The following is a 19,062-nucleotide window of genomic DNA, read 5'->3' on the forward strand; positions in this document are numbered from 1 at the left end:
TGAAAGAAGTTTGACACAGAAGACCATATATTGTAGGATTTTGTTTATATGAAATGTCCAGAAAAAGCAAATCTGTAAGATAGAAAGTAGTTAGTGGTTGACTGGGGTTTAGAACAGGAATTACTTATAAATGGACATATGGAATCTGATTGAAGTGATAAAAATTTTCTAAAACTACATGTGGTTGCACAATTCGGTAAGTTTACTAAAAATTGAATGTACATTTGTAATGGGTGAATGTTACGGTATGTGCATTATGTATCAATAAAGTACTTTAAAAAATGAATTATAAGAGGTTTGCTAAATGAACAGTAAGGCAGATACCTTCCCAACACAGGGAACTATACAGTTAAAGAGAGTCATGAAGCACTTTGGAATCTTCAAGGTATTATAGAAATACACAGACACCAATGAATACATACATATGTACCACAGAAACCTTGGTTACCTAGAGATTAATTAACACAAGACAGAGAATATATATGTTGGGTAAAAACTGACTATATATTGAGTAGAACTGGTAAAGAAAAAGTAATAATGGAAAAGGTTGAGTTTAATTGCAGATTAAAAGTTCTTGGTTTTATTTTTGCTCAGGCAGTAATTAAGGAGTCCTCTAACTTCTCTGGATCTCAGGTTTCCTAACTGTAAGGGGATGTGAGGACAAGGAGGAACACCGGACATGATCAGTGGTTTTCAAAGTGTACCAGGATTTTTGAAGCTGCTTCAGCAATTCTGCAGAAATTGAAGTACTTGAGACCAAATAGCAATGAATAAATCCCCAGGGAGACTTGATCTTTAACTCTATTGATGTTTTATTTAAGAATTTATTTGGAAAAAAAGACTTGGCACTAAAAAGTATGGAGAATACTAACTGAGATCAATTCTAATGTCCTCTAGATTTAGAAGCCAAAAAACCTGGCCTGTTTTCTAACTTCAGGCAAAGGTTACCTTAACCAAGATACATTAGATGCTCAAATTTTCATTGAGTAAATCTTAGGTTTTTTCCCAATTCATATACTAGTTATAAACATATAAACTTTAAAATCATGTTATTTGAAATTCCTAAGTAACAAATATTTCTAACACTTGTGAAATTTGTATTTTGAGGATTTTTCTAATCAAAGGAAAATCCATTTATTTGTGTAGAGCCAGGCAAGTTGGTTGTATTTAGGCATTCCTGATAATGAAATATCAGGGATTTTTCTCACTACAGAGACGGCAAGAACAGAGTCTTTTTCTTGAATTCTTAAGGTTAAACATTTGGCACCTTAGTCATGCAGAACCAGAATTGTTTTCATTTACCATTGTCTCTGCTTTAGAAAAAACTGTTTTTAAAAAATATTTTTATTTTTCTTGATGATAAGTGACATATATACTCATAGAAAATTAGGAGAATATAGTAAGTATAAGGAAGAAAATATCTGAAGTCCCACTACCTGGAAGTAACCATAGTTAGTTACTAGTTTGGTATATTTCCTTTCAGTCTTTTTTTTAATGTTTATTTATTTATTTTGAGAGAGAGAGAGAGAGCGAGCGAGCAGGGGAGGGGCAGAGAGAGAGGGAGACAGAGAATCCCAAGCAGGCTCCATCCACCCTATCAGCACAGAGTCCTATGCGGGACTTGATCACATGAATTGTAAGATCATGACCTGAGCTGAAATCGAGAGTCAGACGCTTAACCAGCTGAGCCACCCAGGAGCCCCTCCTTCATTCTTTTTATTCAATTCTTACCTGGATACATTGACCTGAAGATGACAGGCCAAAGAAAGAAGAAATTACAAATTCTGGCACACTTTCTTTATGTGGTATTTATCATTTCTTGTTAGTCATTTGTGTGATAGAATGAATCTTTTTTTTTAAATTTGGTGACTGAAATGGTTTTGAGACATTTTAAAGGACAGATAAATGAGACAGTTCAGTGAAACCAGGTAGCAATGATTTCTGCATAAAAACTGCATTATCAGTTGCAGCTGACTTCAGGGAAAAGATTGTATAATTTTCTCATCATTACGAAATGCTTCCACTTTCTCTGGCTGTTGCATGAGTGACCTTGATTATTGCCATATGTTCCTCTGTTTATATAATACATTTCTACTTTGGAAAATATGTATATTACTTTTAAAAAGTAACAACTCATTTCCTTCCTTTTTTTCATAGCACAAGACTCATTGTGATAATCAGCATTGTTTTGACCTTGTAGTAGTTCTTACTGTTAGTTTTCAAAAGCATTGAATTGATTTCATTGTTGTCCAGGGGCTAATGTAGAAATGATAAAGTCTAACCTTGTACAGTGAACACTAAACTAGGTAATAAGGGGATCCACACTCTACACTGCCACGTAACCTTAGAAGAACGCATCTGAGGAAGCTTCCTGTTCTTTCAGTCACTTTGGAATTATTTTGACCACCTGCGGAATCATGGGCATATTAAAAATGTTTTCCTTTCCATTTCCACTGGAACTGTTTTTAGTCAATATTTTAATAGCCATCTTCTCTCCCGCTTAATAGTTTTATTTTTAAATTGCAGATATGATTGTACCATTCTTCTACTTGCACAATCCTGATACATCGTCATCCCATACAGAATATTCAGTTACTTTATGTGTTTATGTGTTGGGCACATAAACTTCCTGATTTACTCATCTTCACATCTCCCTTTGTGCTTTATCACAGTGCCAAAACATATAATCAATATGCAACAAATATTTGCTGAGTTGAATTGCTTATTTATTTACTTATCCTTCCCATTCCAGCCCAAGTTGGTTTATTTTTGGAATTATGTACTTTAAATTAAAATTCTTTTGTTTAATTCATATGTGGATTCTCTCATTTATGTGTGATAACAAATTTTATAGCTCTTTTGTCTTCAACTTTATGTATCTTGTATACAGTGGGCATGTGCATAATTTTTCTTAGTGTCAGCAAAATCAGTGTTACATAAATGTTAAGCAAAACGCATGTGGAGATTAAAAAAAACAACTCCAAGACCGATATTCTGTATAGAAAACTAGTAACTCTTGATTATGTGGTTTGTGGTGTGTTTTTTGACATCTTTGCTGGCTCAGCTTTCTTTTACCTCACAGATTTAAGTGATCTGATTTAGGATTCATGTTTATATATAAAAGATACATGTGGGGCTTCACAGAGTTGTTTTAAAAAAATTTTTTTAATGTTTATTTTATTTTTGAGAGAGAGAGAGAGAGACAGAGCACAAGCGGGGGAAGGGCAGAGAGAGAGGGAGACACAGAATCCGAAGCAGGCTCCAGGTTCCAAGCTGTCAGAACAGAGCCCGACATGGGGCTTGAACTCACAAACCGTGAGATCATGACCTGAGCCGAAGTCGGTGCTTAACCAACTGAGCCACCCAGGTGCCCCACAGAGTTCTTAATAGCAAGTTAAATTTTCTGATTTTTCTGTATGTTGAGAAGATATTTTTTAACTTAGAAAATCACAAACTATTTTTTTTTTGTTTGTTTGTTTTGAGGCAGGGGGCAGAAAGAGGGAAAGAGAATCCCAGGCAGGCTTGCACTGTCAGCGCAGAGCCCAACATGAGGCTGGCTTCCATGACCATGAGATCGCGACCCGAGGCAAGAGTCGGACAGTCAACCGACTGAGCCACGCAGGCACCCCACTCACAAACTATTTTTTATTTGAATGCAGAATGACAAAAGTATTAAATCCTAATTATAAAAATGGATTTTACAAAGCATTCTGTGCTTCTGAAAGGAAGGAAACATTGGTGGCAGTGCGATGAGTTAGAAGATTATTAAGGTCATTCAGGCAAGTGGCATTAAGGACTCAAACTAAGGTAGTGATAAAAGAAATGAAGTCAGTTCTAGATATATTATAGAGCTGGCATTGACAGGAATTGGCACATGGTAAAGCTGTCGGGAATTAAGAGATACTTGTTAGAGGCAAGTCGGGCAATAGCTATTTCTAGATAATTGCTTAATAACATGCTAAATATTGCCCAACAGTTCCCACCTCTGTTAAGTTGTTCCTACCATCTTGTTCTTCCCCCAAGATCAAGTTCCCCCATCTTTTCCACCCTTTAAGGTCCAGCCTATATCCTGTCTTCAGGAGTTGTCTTCAGGTGCTTTCCAAGTGGGAGTAATGCTGAACTCCTTCAGTACTGTCTATGTCTCATTTTTTAGAATTATTATTTACTACCTAATATTTATCTTTCTTATGCATCTTCTTGCTTTAACTAGATATTGCTTTATATGTTAATTAGATCATTTTGAGTTTTTATCTTCAACAGATAAAAACACGATCCAATATCAAGTTGGATAAATTGCTTTCTTTATAACTTGCTTCAGATTAAAACAAACAAACAAAAAGACCTGTGTTTATCTACTGTTCTTAGAAAACAGCTCTTTTTATGGTCTCTAAATTTAGATTTGCATCAATACTGTTTTGGGGGAAAATGATCACAGTACAAAGGCTAACATGTATAAGACAGTGCTTAGACTTCTGCAGCCTCAGTTCTCGACATTGTTTTACTCCAGTTTCTTTTATGGTTTACTGGTAAGTCCTTGGATTGTGAAACATGGCACTGATCTTTCTGTTCTTTGAGGGACTGACATCTTAAATGGTGAAACTCTTTGCATAATGTTCCAGAACTCATTGAAGAAGTTTGCAGCACGACCATGGGAATGGTTACAGTCTATAAATCAGGGTCCTAGAAAGCAGTGCTTATGTGAGGCTTTCTTTTAATCCCCCAAATTAGACAATTCCAAGAAGCTTTCCTACAGCATGCTGCAGCTAGTGTTTATATGTGACTAGCATCTCAATTCTCTCAGAAATCATCTATCCCTTTCTTTCTGAATGAACAATATACCTTCATGAATATATTTCCATGACTCTTAAAATATTGAAGGCCCATTTAGAAAAGTGTTTATATATGGTTGCATACGTAATTTTCTTTAACCTCAATAGTTTTATTTTTTACAGAGTAATAGCAATATTTCAAAGTCTGATCAGAGATGCCAAAAATCCCTTTTAGAATGTAAACTGTTGAACTTATCAGAGCTAAATCATAAACTTATTTTCAAATATTTGGTAATATTTTTGAGCTCATTCCAGTAAGGAAAGCAGTTGGATTATAGCAAGACACAGCATTTTAGACCATTTTTATATGATCATTATAAACATATTATTATATCATCAAATCCCTAACGTTTATTGTTTTTACTGTGTGCAATGTATTAGGCATTCTACACACTTTATGTCATTTAATCCTTTAAAAAAATCACATTATTAGGTTTATAGTTATGCGCATTTTCCCGGGGAGTTTCTCTTGAAAGTCAGGAAGGTTATTTGTCCACGGTGGCCCATCTATTAATGTTTATTTATTTTTGAGAGAGACAGAGACAGAATGTGAGTGGGTTAGGGGCAGAGAGAGAGGGAGACAGAATCGGAAGCAGGCTCCAGGCTCTGAGCTGTCAGCATAGAGCCCGACACGGGGCTCGAACTCACGAGCCGTGAGATCATGACCTGAGCCAAAGTCAGACACTCAACCGACTGAGCCACTCAGGCACCCCATGGTGGCCCATCTATTAAGAACCAGCGCTGTGACTTCAGAGCTCTTGCCTGCTCTGTGAGGTATATATATGCAAGACTGCATTCTCCATGAGGGCCAGAGCTCGGATTGGCTTCTCACTTTATACCTGTGCATAGCATAATGTGTGGCACATAGTGGATGATCTAGAATAAATATCTTTTAGATAAATTTGCCTCTCATAGAACAGTAACAGTAGCAGAACCCCCACCCCCAGCCCCACCCCAGCAGGGCTAGGCCTATCTCTTGCAGCTTGGGTGAATGTATTCCAGGAATCCCACATTGGAACACATTGGAACTCATCAGCTGGATGCATTTTTCACAGAGAAACATTATATACGTGGCAAGAAGATTTATGACTCAATTCCTACAGTTACATGGCTCTTGCTATACTGATCTGAGAATTTGCCAGAGGATGGCATGGCTTCCATAGATCTTTTTTAGACAGTTTGCAAGTGGACTTTGAGAATAAAGCTCATTGGTAGGTGAGTTGGAAGTTGTGGCCATGTGAGGAACCTGATGAGCTTTCCCTTAAGAACTCAAAGTCACCATTAAGAGTATCAGTTACAGGTTTTAGGCCTCAGTGTACAAAAAGAAAATTTGAGCTTTCCTGGGGTGGAGGGATAGAGGGCCTTGAATGCTCCAGCTTTTCTGTTTCTGTTCTTTCTGCCTCCCCCTTACCTCTTGCAGCAGCTTCTGAACACTGATTGGAGAAGCCTCAGGATGATAATCCCTTCTGCAGACCAGTTCTTCATTTGAAAAATGAAAAACCTTGGGCTTAGAAAAGTTCAGTACTGTCCTATGCACAGTTTGTGGCAGAGGACTAGACTTGATTTCCTGTGTCTAGTGCTTTCCAGCTCTTATAAATTGTTTCAAGCACTGTTTCAAATGAATAATTAAATCTTTACCTAACAACTTTAGTTTTATGTTTTACCATGTATTAAGTCTTTGAATTTAATTGTCCTTTGCACAGTGACTAGATAAGAACTAATATTAGCATATTACTTCACAGTTTGAATAACTTTTTACATGTTTACAACCCCATGAATAGGAAGGACAGTATGTTTTTACTATCCCTATTTTAGAGATTTAGAAGGAACAATGTCACACAGCTACCAAGTTGCAGAACTAGGATTCAGAACTGAGTTTTCTTAGCATAAGATGTGGAGTTGGGCTCACTTCAGTGAACTGTGCAGCCAGACTGGAAGCAAGCTGGAACAAAGCAAGCCTCTTGGTTGTGTGATGGCCAACTGGGGTGGGTAGGCCACTTGGGAAAGGAGGAGGTTTGGGCAAACCTTCATTGAATTCTATAGTGAGGAATCAAATCGTGGGTAAAGTAAGGGGGTAGGTTTTAAGAAATAGCTACAGCGAATATACTGTCTGAATTGTCCTGAGCTGCCATGGTGGAAAGGAGCATTTCTTGGACCTCAGTTTGAGTCTTTTTCATTACTCACTAGCTGTGAGACCCTGGGCAGATGAGCTTGATGTTTCTGAGCCTTGGTGGTCTGTAGTGTGAGGATAATAAAATTAACCTAGTGAACAGTCCCTGCTCTGACTGCTCAAATGTCTTTGTTTATTTCCTTCTGGGTTCTGTTTCAGTATTTTTAGCAACTACATAGCTAAATCGTGAACTGGTTACATATGTTGCTATACTGAATGCTGAACTACTAGGAGCACTACTGTAAAGGGCATCAGAGAGACACCAGCTGCTGTGGACCAAAGAACATGTATTTTGTGAGAGATTTGATCCCCCACTCATCTCAAGTCTGGGTCTCACTTTATGTTTTGGTTGTTAACTTTGAAAGAGTAAGCAGTGAATTGTTCTATCATTAATTAATGTTTTTACTTTTTCTAGTTGTATAAGTTTGGAGAGACGGTATCTATTGTTTTTTGGACAGACACTTGGAGACCAGAAAGCTTCTTTGACAAAGTAAAGAAGAACAGACAAAACGGCATGCACACGTTATGCTTACTAGGTGAGGGCTTTGGAGTTTCCTTAAAGTCACAATATGGAGTCATCATATTATTCTCATTTTGATTTTGTGTTCAGGTAAAGCTGTTCTGTGCATATAACTAGCTGGAGGTTAAGGAACGACCTGGTCTAGCTGCTCTGTGTGCCACATACTTCCCTTACTCTCAGGGAGATAACGCATTTTCTGCTCCAAATACCACCTGGCTATTCCCTTGTGTATACCCTAATTCGTGCTACTCCCTTCTTATGCCCTCATGAATCCACTCCAGCATTCTATCATCTTACCCGTTTATCCATCAAAACCCTGTTCTTGTCAGTTTACTGCAATTCAGCAGACCTGTATTAAGCATTTATTCTTACCAAGTGCCATCCTTTGTCTTCCTAGAGATGTTTTTTGAATACCACAGTATTGATATCAGAATCACAGAATTACAGATCTGAGAGGGACTCTGAAGATCATGTTATTGAAGCCCATTTTACAGATGAAGTTGAGGCCCAGAGATATTTAATCATTTTCCCACTGTATCACCCAGTTTATCAGTGGTGGAATTGGTGGAATCCAGATAACCTGTCATTCACAGCTTTTTACTATATCATGCTGTACTTTATGCCCATTGTAGAGTTAGGGTTTTTTGGAATACTAAGGAAGTATTAGACATGCGTCCTGCCCTCAGGGTTTTGAAATTTAGTTGCTATGTACACAAAAGTTTAAAGAACAATTAAGTTCTGTTGTATGAAGAGGCAGGAAGGACAAACCAGAACTTTGGCTCTCGATTTCTCTTTCTAAGAGCTTCCCCCTTTTCTTGGCTTTCCTGGGAAAAGACAAACAAGGCTAAACAATATATCTTCCTTGCTCCATTAACAAAAACAGGAACAAGGTGTGAAGTATAAGATATGATTTCAAATCCTCAAACCGTACATCTCATCATTTAATCATCTGGAATGCTCATCATTTAAATTAGTATATATTTATTGAATGCCTGCTGTGGTCCAGACCCTGTAGGGATTAGTGAGAATATACCATGTTAGGATACTACAGAGAATTTAAAATTTACTTGAAAAGACCAGATATATATGATGTAATTAAAGATTAACAAAATATAGTAATAACTATATAGATATTTCAAAGAACAAAGAGCTTTTGAGGGGAAGTTAACATAGGCTTTATGAAGGAGTTGGGACTTATGTTACTTCAGGGGTAGTTTAAGATAGGCTGGTGTGTGGGTAATAGTAGAGCCACATGAATAAATTGATTCAGTAGACTTTTATGGAATATCTATTGGGTACTTTGCATTGTGCAGGTTGCTGGCACTAAAGTGAAAAGGAGACGCTTACCTTTAGCAAGTAGAAGTAGAAAGGAATAATTCTGGCCTGTGTGAAGACAAGGGAGAAGTATTAAGACTGGTCTGGCTTGATATTAAATATTTCATAATGTAGTCTTATGTTCAATCAGAAAACATTTGCCTGTAAAAATTCTCCCCAGCCTCTTCATACTTAAAACCAGGTTCTATAGAGCAGATCATTTAAAAAGTTAAAATACTAAAAACTCACAACATTTCAGAACCTCAAGGTGAATGAACTAAATGAATGTGTTGAATTTTTAAAAATCTTGCAGGTACCATATAAAGGAAGTCTAAGTCTGTTAATTGTATTGCAGGCCATTTTCAATAACTGATATGCATTTTTTCTTATATGTGCTAGACACGTGGAAAAATTAAATAATGATATTTCGAACCTGAAAGGTACATTCACCACTGGTTCCAAGAACATTTACAAATACTTACAAGGGCTTAACCTCTGCTGTACTTTCCTAGGAAACTCTTTAGTCTCCTTCATAAGAAAAACTTTGATAATCACTTAGGAAAGCTGTAGAAATCCAACAAAAAGACCCTTCAGTTGCAGTGTATTTATTTTTGCAAAAGCAGACTTTGGCTGAACCATTTGTTTTTAGCATGTAGAACAGGAAGCAGCTGTTGCTCTTGCTGTTGTATACTGAGTTCCTGTGAGGATGTGGAGTGATTGTGCTTTTTTACCTTTTACCAAACTGTGTGGCTGAGCATCAGTGATTAAGAAGTAAAAAGAATCAAGGATTTGTGACACTTGCATTTCAGGCTTCATGAGAGCAGAGATTATGTGTGTTCTGGCCTCTGTGGTAGCCCCATACCTGGCAGTCAGTGCTTGGGAAAGCGCTGTTTATGAATATTGGGTATTAAAGGGTTTATTTACAAGTTATTAGACATGTCTTAACCATTCACAAGAGAGCAAAGGTTTCTTTTCAAAATGTGGTGAAAGTTTTCTTCTGTTACATTACATGCATTAAAGCTTACCTTCTAGTGCCTGAAAAATAGGTTAAGAATAGGAACATAAGAAGACTTCTCAGTTGGGTCTGTGCACTTACCAGCTAGTAGAAATGAACACAAAGATTTGGATTAGCTGTTAGGTAGTGTATATGCCAATATTTATCTAACTCTTTCCTGTGTCTTCTTTTCCAAGAGGAAATTAGATCCTTTCAGGATGGTCTTAGGGCCAACCTCATGTTTGTTTTCTAACTAATGACCTTTACACACCACAAGCTTCCATTCTTCTGTATATTTCTATAAAAAAGTAGATGGATACAAGTGTGGCGGAAGAATGACATGAGCTCTGAAATTAATATTTTGGAGACTTGACAAAAACGCTTCCCCCAAATTTAAATGACTCTACCGAAGTTGACACACGGGGTTTTGGATAAAGTAGTTAATTAAAAGAGAACTATTTTTCACTTCCTACAGACATCAAAGTAAAGGAGCAGTCTTTGGAAAATCTAATCAAGTAAGTTCTTATTCTGAGAATGCTTATGTCTGTTTCTAATTCCTTATAAAATTAATTCTACTTAAAGGACATGGGTTCTAAAGATTGTTGAAAATTAGCTTTCCTTAACTGGTAAAAATTAATCACCTCATCTTATGACGTGAAAAGCAGTGTGATGGAGTGGAAACAGCAATAGATCTCATGGATTCAGGACCGTGACAGTGGTTGACACCTAATAGGCACTCTGTAAATATCTGTGGTGTGAATTAATGAATTGGTGGTCAGAAGAAGACGTGGATTTGAGTCCTGAGTCTGCCTCTGGTTATGTGCTCTTAGGCAAGCTACTTTGGTTTCTGAGTCTACTTTGCCTCCTATGTGTGATGAGTGCTAAAATCCTTTTTTTGCTTATCGAGGCAATGTGCAGTACAGTAGCTACTACCCACATATAATTAATGAGCGCTTGAAAAATGGCTAATGTAATTGAGGAACTACCTTTATAATTTAATTTTAATTAATAAAAATACTCAACTTAGTTATTAGAAAAGTATATTTGGAGTAACTTCACTGTGTAAATCTTTTGCAACCATGAATTTTATGAAATTTAAATACAGATTAAGTATTTCCAATGAAAATTTAACACTTGAATTAATGCTATAAGTATGAAATAACAGATGTCAAAAACTTAGTACAAAAATAATCTCTTTAATACTTTTTATAGGAGTAAATGTTGAAATACAACATTGTGGATATAGTGGGTAAAATAGTATTGTTAAAATTAATTTTGCCTTTTTTTTTTTTACTTTTGTTAATATGACTACTAGAAAATTTAAAACTCTGTGGTTTGCATCATATTTCTCTTGGACAGTGCTGACTTTGAGAATTTTTTTGGGAGTCAGTAAGATAATCTGTATGAACTGTTTTGTAAGCTATGAAAACAGTATTTTTATTATGATCATGGGCCGATGTGGTAGGCTTTGAGGTATCAGAAGTAAACATATCTAACCCTCCAAGATTTTTAGATATTTACCACTTTAGTTTACTTTTCTTAGAGGAAGAAGTGAAAAGAGGAATTGTGGTTTAAACATGGTAATAAAAATGAACACGATAGAACCTGGTTAGGCCGGGATCTAGAACAAATTGCTGCTTAGTTTGAACTGTTTTTGCCTGGGTTATCACTTTAAATAAAAGTAACTTTGATTTAGACATTTATCATTAAGTTGTTGGACTTTTATTTCTGCCAGCATTTCGGTGAGATCAGAGGACACTTGAAGTAGAACAATGAAAAAAACTTAAACAATTATGGTGTTCATGTTTTAGTGTATACTTAAATGGGTAATGTGTGAATGCTTCAAATCATGTAGACTGTGGTACCTGAGGATTCCTGGGGGAATAACTGCATTAAAAATGTGTTATGTAATTTCATGGCTGAGGACAGTGGCATCTAGTTTTATATTTACAGGGGAAGGAAGATCTATGAACCTCCTCGGTATATGAGTGTAAACCAAGCAGCCCGGCAGCTTCTGGAGATTGTTCAGAATCAACGAGTACGAGGAGAAGAGCCAGGTACTCAAGGCCCTAAAAGGGTTCTCATGTTTCCCCACTGCTGTACTGAGATGTGCACATGGTATAACTTCACACACACACCCCACTTCTGAAGTGAGGTTCAGTGTGCTTGCATAGTACTTTTTCTTGTCTTTTTTTTTTTTTTCAGTTTTCACTTAAATTTCATAGGCTAAAAGTAGTACTGAAGGAAAAATAATGGAGTTCTTCCTAGGAACATTAATACCATTCAAGCAAGTGAGGATTTTTCACAAATTAACAGTAAATCAGGTTTAATGTAAACATGTTAATAAATACATAGGTAAAATGCAGAACTTCCTTTTTAGCCTAAATTTATGGTAAGATCTATCCTGCAAAAATACACTTATTCTGCTTTTTCTCTTTGTTCTCACTGAGACTGGAGGTAGTTTTCCTCAGGATAAAAACAAGAGAATTTATCCTTATATTCATAATATCTAGACACAGTACGTGGTATATAATAAAATGTTTGTCATCAGTAAATCTTTATTGAGAGATTCTTTTTTTTTTAATGTTTATTTTTACTTTGTGTGTGTGTGTGTGTGTGTGTGTGTGTGTGTGTGTGTGTGTGGCAGAGTGAGAACTGGGGAGGGACAGAGAGAAGGAGAGACACAGAATCTGAATCAGGCTCCAGGCTCTGAGCTGTCAGCACAGAGCCCGATGAGGGGCTCGAACTGAACAGACTGCAAGATCACGACCTGAGCCAAAGTCAGACCCTTCACAGACTGAGCCACCCAGGTGCTCCATTTATTGAGAGGTTTTTAAAAGAACTTGTCATTATATTCTGTTGTAAGTTGCTGACTGCCTTTGAGCACCAATCTCTTGATAGAAAAAATACATGAAGAGATTCTTGAATGACTGTTGCTTATTTTTTTTCTCATTAGTAGGTCTCATTAAAGTTATGAAACAAATAATTTGCAAGGGTATTCCATATCCATAATTTTGTACACTTAAGCCTAAACTTGCATGCTTGCTTGTCCTTGTAGATGTCATTGTCCCATTTTTTAAACATGTATTTCTTTATTTTAAGAGAGAGTGAGTGAGCAGGGGAGGGGCAGAGAGAGAACGAGACAGAGAATCCCAAGCAGGCTTTGCACTGCCAGCTTGGAGCCCACCTTGGGGCTCGAACTCACAAACCATGAGAACATGCCCTGAACTGAAATCCAGAGTCAGACACTTAACCACCTGAGCCACCCAGGTGCCCCTCATTTGCCCCATTTTGATCATTGTTCAATCAAGACAGCTTTCCCAACTAAACAAAATCATGAAAAGGTCAGCACTTAAAAACATAAGTAATGTCATTATGCCCATTATTTGTTAAGGGCTCTGTAGTTTATTAAATACTTTCATGTCTGTTATCTCATCCCTTACAACTGCCATTTAAGAAAGATAGTATTATGTTTTGAAAAATGAAAAGAAAACTGAAGTTTGACATAGGTGATTATGTGGCCAAGCAAAAATTCAAATCTGTGTATTTATCTCGTACTCCTCTTGTTTTTCTAGTATACCTTGGTCACTGGGAACATATATCAAGCAATTTATTAAAAATATAGGCAGGTTTGGAGCACCTGGGTGACTCAGACTAAGTGTCTGACTCTTGATTTCAGCTCAGGTCATGATTTCATGTTTCTTGAGATCAAGCCATGTCAGGCTCCACATTAAGCATAGAGCCTGCTTGGGATTTTCTCTCTCTCTCTCTCTCTCTCTCTGCCCCTCCCCCAATCTCACTCTCTCTCTCAAAATAAATAAACTTTAAATATTCATAAGTGCCTTAAAAAAAAAATATATATATATATATATTTGGGCAGATAATAAACATTGTTCACTCAGAAACTATATAAAGACAAATGCTGGGGCACCTGGGTGCTTAGTTTGTTAAACGTCTGACTTCAGCTCAGGTCATGATCTCACGCTTCATGAGTTTGAGCCCTGCATCAGGCTCTGCGCTGACAGCGCAGAGCCTGCCAGAGATTCTTGTCTCCCTCTGTCTCTGTCCCTCCCCTGCTCATGTGCACATGTTCTTTCTCTCCTCTCAAAATAAATAAACATTAAAAACAAAATAAAGACAAATGCTAGTCAGTTGTAAAGAGTATGGATATAGGCAATTGTTTATCAAATCCTGAAAACTTAAACTAGGGCAAACCTTTGGAATTCCAAAAGGGTAAAGTTAGGAAGAACTGCTTTATATGTCAGGTAGTGCATATAATTTAGAAAAGCCTTAGGTAAATCAATAGATAATTGGTCTGTAATATGTGACTAAGGAGATTTAAGATATTCAGGGCTTCTTTAAATGTGCTTTTGGTACTAATGTTCATTTTAATGTTGGACAGGATAATGCAATTGCTGATTTGAATGGCAGTATCTTTTTCTTCTTCTTCTTAATAGCAGTCACCGAGAAGACACTCTGTGTTGGCTTAGCCAGGGTTGGAGCTGAGGACCAGAAAATTGCAGCAGGCACTTTGCAGCAAATGTGTACTGTGGACTTGGGAGAACCGTTACACTCTTTAATTATCACAGGAGACAACATGCATCCATTGGAGATGGAGATGCTAAGTCTGTTTTCCATACCAGAAAATAGCGCAGAATCCTAAAGCATTGATGGAATGGAAGCATAGACGTTTTCTATTGTTAGATGTTAGTTTCAGTCATATATGCACATACCCGTATTTGTATAATGAACAGTTCTTTTGGTGTACCTAATAATTATAAAACAAGTGACCAAGAAGAAAGATCTTGACTCAATAATACTTAGTATCCTGTGGCAGTGAGTTTTTTCCTTATGACATCATCATCTGTTGCTGCTATTTTGGTGATTTTTGAGGATGTACACACATGGAGCAGACCAAGCCTGAAAACTTGCGGACAGATATTCATATTGTTATTTAAAAGCAGTTTTTACTTATTAAATGAGTTTATACAATGTGGAACTTTCTTCTTTTTTAAAAGTCAGCTGTGCTGACCACAAGATGAATTGTTCTGACAGTAGTTGGTATTAGTGCTTTAAGCAGAGGTGGGAAGAGTAAGTACCACCCAACCGTCCTCTTACTTAAAGCTCAGCTGAGTACATGCCACAAAATGACATCTTTCTGAATTGCCTTGTCTTGTTTAGCTGACACTCTAATTATGTGGTTCATATTCTGCTGTATTTTGGAGGTTATATAATTGCTGAATTATAAATGTTCAGCCAGCCATGGACAGTTGCTGTTTGGTTTTAAATAGCATCTTTCACATCCAAGTGGACAAATGGAAAACTTAATGACTATAAAATATGGCTTTAAAAAATTTAAGTTTGAAGACATTGGGTTAGGCAAGATTTGTCATATCACTTAACTCAGTAATATGCCACCGTATGTATGTAAGTAGTCACATTCTTTTTCCTAGTTATAAACAGCTCTGCATTTATAATATTTCATGACTACTGTAGAGTCTTGTACTTTTTGTTCATAACAGAAATAGCTTTGCTAGATGCTAGTTTGGTTGGTCTAACTCTAAGTATTTCCATGGCTTAATCAACCATAGCTTAAATTTTGTTAAATTCATTGGAAGTTGAACATATACTTCCCTACTTCCTGGGAGCATTAATTAACAAGAGATTATTCTTATTTCATTTGAGATAAAAGGTATTTTAAATATACATGAAATATTCTGTTTTTAATCTGTTACATAAAAAGGGAGAGAGCCAAGGACATTTAAGTACCAGTTCTGTGTTGTTTTCTTCTGAGGCATTAAAGCAAGCATTGAAGAATTATATAAGGAAGGACTTCTGGCTTTGGTAATGGTGGAATAGCTTGTAATGTACAAGCCCTCCCAATTATAAACTCTGGGAAAAACATAACTGTCTGAAGACACTGGGGAATGACCAAAAGCAGGCTGAGAACTATACTTATATATAGCTTTTTCCCTCAGGCCATTCCCCAGTCTGTCTGTTAAGGGATGGCTAGAATTCAAGAGAAGGCTAGAATTCAAGAGTCTTATTGGCTTGAGGTGTCAGAGAAATTGGGGGCTGCTAGAGGAGCTGTAAAGTGAGGAGGAAATTCTAGAAATGGAGATGGCACTGAAGGAGGAGCCAGCCTTACAGTCTGTATACGAATCTCCTCTTAATTCTTTGGCTAACTGCTGAATTATGCTTTGTACAGGGGAAGACTCCATGAACCTGGTGGAAAGCCATAGCTGGAAGGCTGAAAAATCTGAGCAAAGTTTGTTGCTCTGTATTGCAAGGGAAAACAGTTTTGAGTTTGAATCCCGTCAAGTTAGAAGGCTTGGTAAGCACTTTAGGCTTTCTGTCAAATCTCTAGAATGGCTGTGTATTAGAAGAGACCATGCCCAGGACTAAGGATTTGCCTAAAACTAAAGACAAAACCTTTAACATAATGTAAAATCAATCCTCCATGAAATCAAGGTGATTAGTCCATAATTTAACTGCCTGCTGGAACAAATCTTAACACTTCTAGGGCATGATAACAAATTGAGTCTCTTTAGCATATCAACAGTGACTAGGAACAATAGTTGTAATGAATGTATATAGATGAGTGCTGTCAGAGAAATGGAAGCAAAAACCCAAGTGGTTGGACCTAACAGCAGAGTGCAGATGACAGGTGGATAGAAATTGTCCTGATGAATAAAGGCTAAAAAATAACTGGAAAGAAGAAAACAGCACACTGCTTCAAAGTCATGGGGGGCAGTATTCAGCAGTCCAATGCATATGTAATTGAATTCCCAGAAGGAGAAGAGAGAGAAAATAGGGCAGAAAAATTATGAGTAGGTTAAGATCAAAATTTTCCCAAGTTTGGTGAAACTATCAGTACATAGATCCAGTAAGCTCAGTGAACTCCAAACAGAATAAATGTAAAGAAAACAAGACCTAACACATCATAGCTAAAACTGATGAGAACCAAAGATAAGAGAAAAATCTTAAAAGCAACCAAGAGTGGTAGTCGGGAACCCACTACACACAGGGGAGCAATAAATGTTGGGCTGCTTCACCTCAGAAACCGTGGAGGTCATGAGACAAAAGAAGGACATCTGTAAAGTACTGAAATTAAAAAGTAAAACCAAACCAAATCTTATCAGTCCAGAGTGGCAGAGTTCTTACATTTTATTTAAAGCAGCGGAATACTAATTGTAGACTGATCAGGTCTATGTAGGTTATGTATTGAAATCTTTTGGCAACTGCAATAAAGAAGAAAGGCAGAAGTAAAAAAAAAAATTAGAGGAATTAAAATTGAATACTGAAAGATATATGATTCATCAAAAAAAAAAAGGCAAGAAAGGAGGAAATATAGGTACAAAATATATAGGACAAATAGAAAAATAGCAAAATGATAGACCTAAATTTAACAAAATCAGTAATTACTTAAATGTAAACCAAACACTCCAATTGAAAGAACTAGATTTTTTTAAACGTCCAACTATATGTTGTCTATAAGAGAGTTAAACTTTAAGTGTAAAGACACAAGATGAAAGTAAAAGAATGGGGGAAAAACAGACTATACAAACAGAAAACAAAAGAAAACAAGTGGCTCTATTAATAGAAGATGAAATAGACTTCAAAAGGAGTATAATGGAGATAAAAAAGGACTTTTCATAAAGAAAGGATAGTTCATCAAGAAGACAAAATCCTAAAGGTATATTCCTTGAATACCAGCTTTAAGGTACATGAGGCAGAAACTAATAAAAGGGAGATACAGCCATATCTACAATCAGAGTTGAGGATTTTAACAACCTCTTGGCAACTAATAGGCAAAACATTAGCAAAAATACTGACAGTTTGAACAAAAACCATTTGCACCCAACTGATACTGAAAGATCACTACACCCAATAGTGGTAGAATAGACCTTATTTTCAAGCATGTATGAAACATTCAGCAAAGTAGACCATATGCTTGGCTATTAAATTAAAAGTCACCAGGGGCGCCTGGGTGGCTCAGTCGGTTGAGCGTCCAACTTCGGCTCAGGTCACGATCTCACAGTCTGTGAGTTCGAGCCCCGCGTCAGGCTCTGTGCTGACAGCTCAGAGCCTGGAGCCTGCCTCGGATTCTGTGTCTCCCTCTCTCTCTGCCCCTCCCCCATTCACACACTATGTTTCTCAAAAACAAACATTAAGAAAAAATTTTTTTAGGGGCGCCTGGGTGGCAGTCGGTTAAGCGTCCGACTTCAGCCAGGTCACGATCTCGCAGTCCGTGAGTTCGAGCCCCGCGTCAGGCTCTGGGCTGATGGCTCAGAGCCTGGAGCCTGTTTCCGATTCTGTGTCTCCCTCTCTCTCTGCCCGTCCCCCGTTCATGCTCTCTCTCTCTCTGTCCCAAAAATAAAAAAAAAAATAAAAAAAATAAAAAAAGTTGAAAAAAGAAAAATTTTTAAATCACTATCAGTAACAAAAAGATGTCTAGAAAAGTCCCAAATATTTGGAAATAACATTTATTTTAACTGAATAAAAACAATATTAAATATGAAAATTTGTGGGATGCAGGTAAAGCAGTTCTTAGAAATTATAGCTTTGGAAATCTATATTAGAAGACAAGTTTTAAAATCAATGATATGTTTCCATCTTAGCTAGAAAAAAATTGTATAAAAACTAAGTAGAAGAAAGGAAATACTGAACATCACGGCAGAAATCAGTGAAATAGAAAATGGTCAAACAATAAAATTAACAAAGCCAATGGAATGTCAAAGATTTTGAAGGCTAACAACAGTAAAAGTTGCAAGGATATGGAGTAACTGAAATTTGCCTGCTGTTGGGAAGAATATAAATGGGCATAACTACTTTGGAAAGTAGTTTTCAGTTTCTTATAAATTAAAGCCATGAACTAGTAAAATCAGTTCTAGGTATTTACCCAAAAGAAATGAAAACATTGACAAAACAATTGCATAAGAATGCTTTTAACTTTATATATTTATTCGCTTATAGCCCCAAACTGGAACCAAGCCATGTGTCCAGTAGGAGAATAGATTTTAAAATTTGCTGTATTTTACAATGGAATATTAATTAGCAATAAAAAAGAATGAACCATTGACTCCTACAACATGAATTAATTCTAAAAACATGTTAGCAACAGGGAAAAGTAGTCACAAGAAAATAGTATTTGCCCATGGAGAGAATGAAGATTGACTGGCTGGGGATAATAGGGAACCTGAGGTAATAGAAATATTCTGTATCTTGATTGGGT

The 19,062-nt window shown here is 36.7% G+C and overlaps 1 protein-coding gene across 4 annotated transcripts in view; it reads left to right on the plus strand.

The window, feature by feature from the left end:
• The window catches only part of DPH5 (diphthamide biosynthesis 5), a 55,374-nt gene that overhangs the window by 21,012 nt on the left and 15,300 nt on the right, over window positions 1-19,062 (plus strand). For 3 of the 4 annotated variants that reach the window (XM_047870408.1, XM_047870409.1, XM_047870407.1), the window contains exons 5-8: window positions 7,415-7,535; window positions 10,303-10,342; window positions 11,781-11,884; window positions 14,285-16,161. In XM_047870408.1, the coding sequence (XP_047726364.1) occupies window positions 7,415-7,535; window positions 10,303-10,342; window positions 11,781-11,884; window positions 14,285-14,490 (471 nt within the window). In that variant the 3' untranslated portion in view covers window positions 14,491-16,161. The remainder of the gene's footprint in view (window positions 1-7,414; window positions 7,536-10,302; window positions 10,343-11,780; window positions 11,885-14,284; window positions 16,162-19,062) is intronic. The other variant, XM_047870410.1, reaches the window with a different exon arrangement.

This window comes from Prionailurus viverrinus, chromosome C1 (genome assembly GCF_022837055.1).
Source record: "Prionailurus viverrinus isolate Anna chromosome C1, UM_Priviv_1.0, whole genome shotgun sequence".
In the NCBI taxonomy this organism is placed as follows: domain Eukaryota; kingdom Metazoa; phylum Chordata; class Mammalia; order Carnivora; family Felidae; genus Prionailurus; species Prionailurus viverrinus.